The sequence below is a fragment of the Hevea brasiliensis genome, unplaced genomic scaffold (assembly GCF_030052815.1).
Source record: "Hevea brasiliensis isolate MT/VB/25A 57/8 unplaced genomic scaffold, ASM3005281v1 Scaf241, whole genome shotgun sequence".
NCBI lineage: Eukaryota > Viridiplantae > Streptophyta > Magnoliopsida > Malpighiales > Euphorbiaceae > Hevea > Hevea brasiliensis.
In genome coordinates, this window is record NW_026614742.1 from 43,033 (window position 1) to 46,884 (window position 3,852).

At 37.4% G+C, this 3,852-nt stretch overlaps 1 protein-coding gene across 1 annotated transcript; it reads left to right on the forward strand.

Moving 5' to 3' along the window:
- Window positions 1–842: 842 nt before the first annotated feature.
- Window positions 843–1,772, forward strand: LOC131176787 (uncharacterized). The gene has a single exon (XM_058141819.1). The coding sequence runs from the start codon at window positions 843–845 to the stop codon at window positions 1,770–1,772; it is 930 nt and encodes a 309-aa protein (XP_057997802.1).
- Window positions 1,773–3,852: the final 2,080 nt, after the last annotated feature.

Here is a 3,852-nt window from a genome sequence, read left to right on the forward strand (position 1 = left end):
TCAAAAAGCAATATGAGGCTGGGTTTCTAAAAGTGGTAAAATATCCTGAATGGGTAGCTAATGTGGTTCCAGTAATGAAGAAAAATGGTAAAGTAAGGGTATGTGTGGATTATAGAGATCTCAATAAAGTTAGCTTAAAGGATGATTTTTCTCTCCCACATATCGATGTACTAGTTGACAATGCCGTAGGTTTGGGCAGGTGTTCTTGTATTAATGCAGCCTCTGGTTACAATCAGATTCTAATGGATGAGCTAGACAAGGAAAAGACGGTTTTCATCACCCAGTGGAGAGTTTTCTGCTTTAGAGTCATGCCATTTGGGCTCAAGAATGCTGGCGCAACATATCAGCGTGCTATGGCTACTTTGTTTCACGATTTGATGCACAAAGAAGTTAAAGTTTATATGGATGATATGATTATTAAATCAAGAGGGGCAGAAAGCCATGTGGCAGTGTTGCGAAAAGTGTTCGAAAGATTGAGGAAATACAGACTGAAATTGAATCCTACAAAATGTGTCTTTGGGGCAAAATCAGGAAAATTGTTAGGATTCATTGTTAATGAGAAGGGAATTGAAATTAATCCTGATAAGGTCAAAGCTATCCAGGAGATGCCACCACCACAGACTGAAAAGGAAGTTCGAAGCTTTCTAGGGAAACTGAATTACATTTCCTGATTCATTTCTAATCTCACATCCAAAGCTGAACTAATTTTCAAGTTATTGAGAAAAAACAACTCTGTTACTTGGAACGATGATTACCAAGAGGCATTTGAGAAGATTAAGAATTACTTATCAAATCCACCCATTCTGGTCCCACTTATTCCAGGCATACCATTAATCTTGTACATGGCAGTTCTTCAGGTCTCAATGGGATGTGTTTTGGGGCAACTTGATGATTCTGGCAAGAAAGAAAGGGCTATTTACTATCTGAGCAAAAAGTTCAATGATTGTGAAGCTCGATATTCATTTGTTGAAAGAACTTGTTGTGCACTAGCATGGACTGCTAATCGCCTCAAGCATTATATGTTAAATTACAAGACCTGGCTCATTTCCATAATGGATCCAATCAAGTATGTGTTTGAAAGTCCATATCTACTAGGGAGAATAGCCAAATGGCAAGTCATACTATCCCAATATGATATCGTCTATATGACCAGAAAGGTTGTAAAGGGAAGTATTATAGCAGATCTCTTAGCAAAAAATCCAATTGAGGAATATGAAGCTTTGGATTTTGAATTCCCGGATGAGTATGTAAATACAGTGGAGGAAGAAATGGGAGAGCAGAGTGACGTCTGGCAAATGTATTTTGATGGAGCAGTCAATTTATCAGGTAGTGGAATCGGATCAGTCTTGGTATCTCCTGATGGAAAACATTTCCCAATTGCAGTAAAGTTAAAATTTGAATGTACAAATAATGTCGCTGAATATGAAGCTTGTGTGAGTGGTTTACAAGCAGCCATTGAAATGAAAATCAAGAAGTTAGAAGTATATGGTGACTCAGCTTTAATAATTTATCAAGTGAAAGGGGAATGGCAGACTCGAGATCCGAAGTTGATTCCATACCAGAAATATCTCATTGAATTAATTAAGAAATTTGATGAGATTACTTTTACTCATTTAAGTCGTGACAAGAATCAGTTCGCCAATGCTCTAGCAACACTAGCTGTCATGGCACAAATTGAGGAAGGTAAAGGAGTACATATTCTTCTTATAAAGGCCAGATATAACCCTACTTATTGCTTAATGATCGAAGAAGAAGTGGATGGGAAGCCCTAGTATTATGATATTCAACAATATATCAAGACAAGGGAATATCCACAAGAAGCAAGCAAAAATGACAAGAGAATGATCAGAAGAATGTCTTTAGGATATTTCCCTAGCGGGGAAATCCTGTACAAAAGGAATTTTGATGGGGAATTGTTACGCTGTGTTGATGCAAATGAAGCTAAGAAGATTTTGTTTGAAACGCATGAGGGGAATTGTGCAACACACGCTAATGGACACATGGTGGCTAGACAGATTCTTCGTCGAGGTTATTTTTGGCTTACTTTGGAAAAGGATTGTATTGAGTATTTTCAAAGATGTCATAAGTGCCAGATTTATGCTAATAAAATAAATGCTCCTCCTCATTAGCTCTTCAATTTAGTAGCCCCGTGGCCCTTTACAATGTGAGGCATGGATGTTATTGGTCCAATCACTCCAAAAGCATCAAATGGGCATTGGTCTATTCTTGTTGCCATCGATTACTTTACTAAATGGGTTGAAGCAGAATCATATGCCAGTGTTACTCAGAATGCAGTAGTGAAATTTCTTAAACAAAACATTATTTGTAAATATGGTCTTCCTGACAAGCTTATAACTGACAATGCAAAAAACTTGAATGGCTAAAAAGTCAAAGAGTTGTGTGATCAGTATAAAATTCATCATCTCAATTCATCACCATACCAGCCACAGTTGAATGGGGCAGTAGAAGCCGCGAATAAGAATCTTAAGAAGATAATTGAGAAAATGACAATCACGTATAGGGATTGACATGAAGTGCTCCCATTTGCTCTACATGCATACCGGACTACGGTGAGAACTTCTACTGGGGCAACTCCATACTCACTAGTATATGTAATTAAAGCAGTCTTGCCAATAGAGGTAGAGATACCTTCATTGTGGATTTTGGCAGAAGCAGAATTAGATGACATGGAGTGGGTTCAAATGTGGTTGGATCAACTCAACTTGATTGATGAAAAATGGTTGGCTGCTCTGTGTCATGGTCAATTGTACCAAAGTCGAATGGCTCGAGCATTTGATAAGAAAGTCCGTGCTCAAGAGTTTCAACCTGGAGACATTGTTTTGAAGAAAATTTTGTTGAATCAAAGTGATTTGAGAGGAAAATGGACACCGGCTTATGAAGGTCCTTATATAGTCAAGAAATCATTTTCGGGAGGAGCTCTAATATTGACACACATGGATGGAAAGGAGTTGCCAAACCCAGTAAACTCAGATGTGATGAAGAGGTATTTTGCCTAAAAAAAAAAAGGTTGTAAGGATGAAAACCTGAAAGGGCGTCCTTGGCAAAATAAGTGAAAGAGGGTGAAAACTCGAAATGGCACTCTTTGCAAAATGAGAGAGGGGCAAAAACCTGAAAAGGCATCCTATAAAAGGAGAGAAAAATAAAAAAAAAAAGAAAAAGAAAAACATACGAGAATGAAAACCCGAAAGAGCATCTTCGAAACTTTGGAGGAATAAGGGAGATTAATACGACAGTTGAAATGTTAGGGTTTTCCAAATCTAGAGATTTAAGCACTAAGGTACTTTTCAGAAGAATTGAATTACTAAAGAGATAGGGCTGCTGGCATTCATGGCAAGAAGAGGTTTTAAAAGTTAATATGTTGAATTCCAAAGATTGTCTACCACTTCCTGTTTAAAGTCATAAATCATATTCTTGCTCCTAATCCTTGTACAAGTCTATCCAATGTGAATAAAGTAACACTTTTGCCATCATTTTTTTCTTTAGCTATCATATTTTCTCATGAAAATTGTATTGTTCTTCTTACTAATGCTTGATCATAAAATAAGAGATTACAAATTCGGGTGACATTATGTATCTTGCTTTTTGAATAGTGTTGGAAAGATTTCCTGATAACTTGAACACGTGGATACAAAGGACAAGTCGATTTCTCTGATGTCTTAAACATGTAGATATAAGGGCAAGAGGCCAAGCTCGACTGGAGTAGCAGTTGATAGAGAAAGTTTCCCAAGCTCTAGCACCAAAAAAAAAAAAAAAAAAAAACTCAAGGATGAAAATCCAAAAGGGCGTCCTTGGCAAAGTGAGGGAAAGAGAGTGAAAACCTGAAAGGGCGCT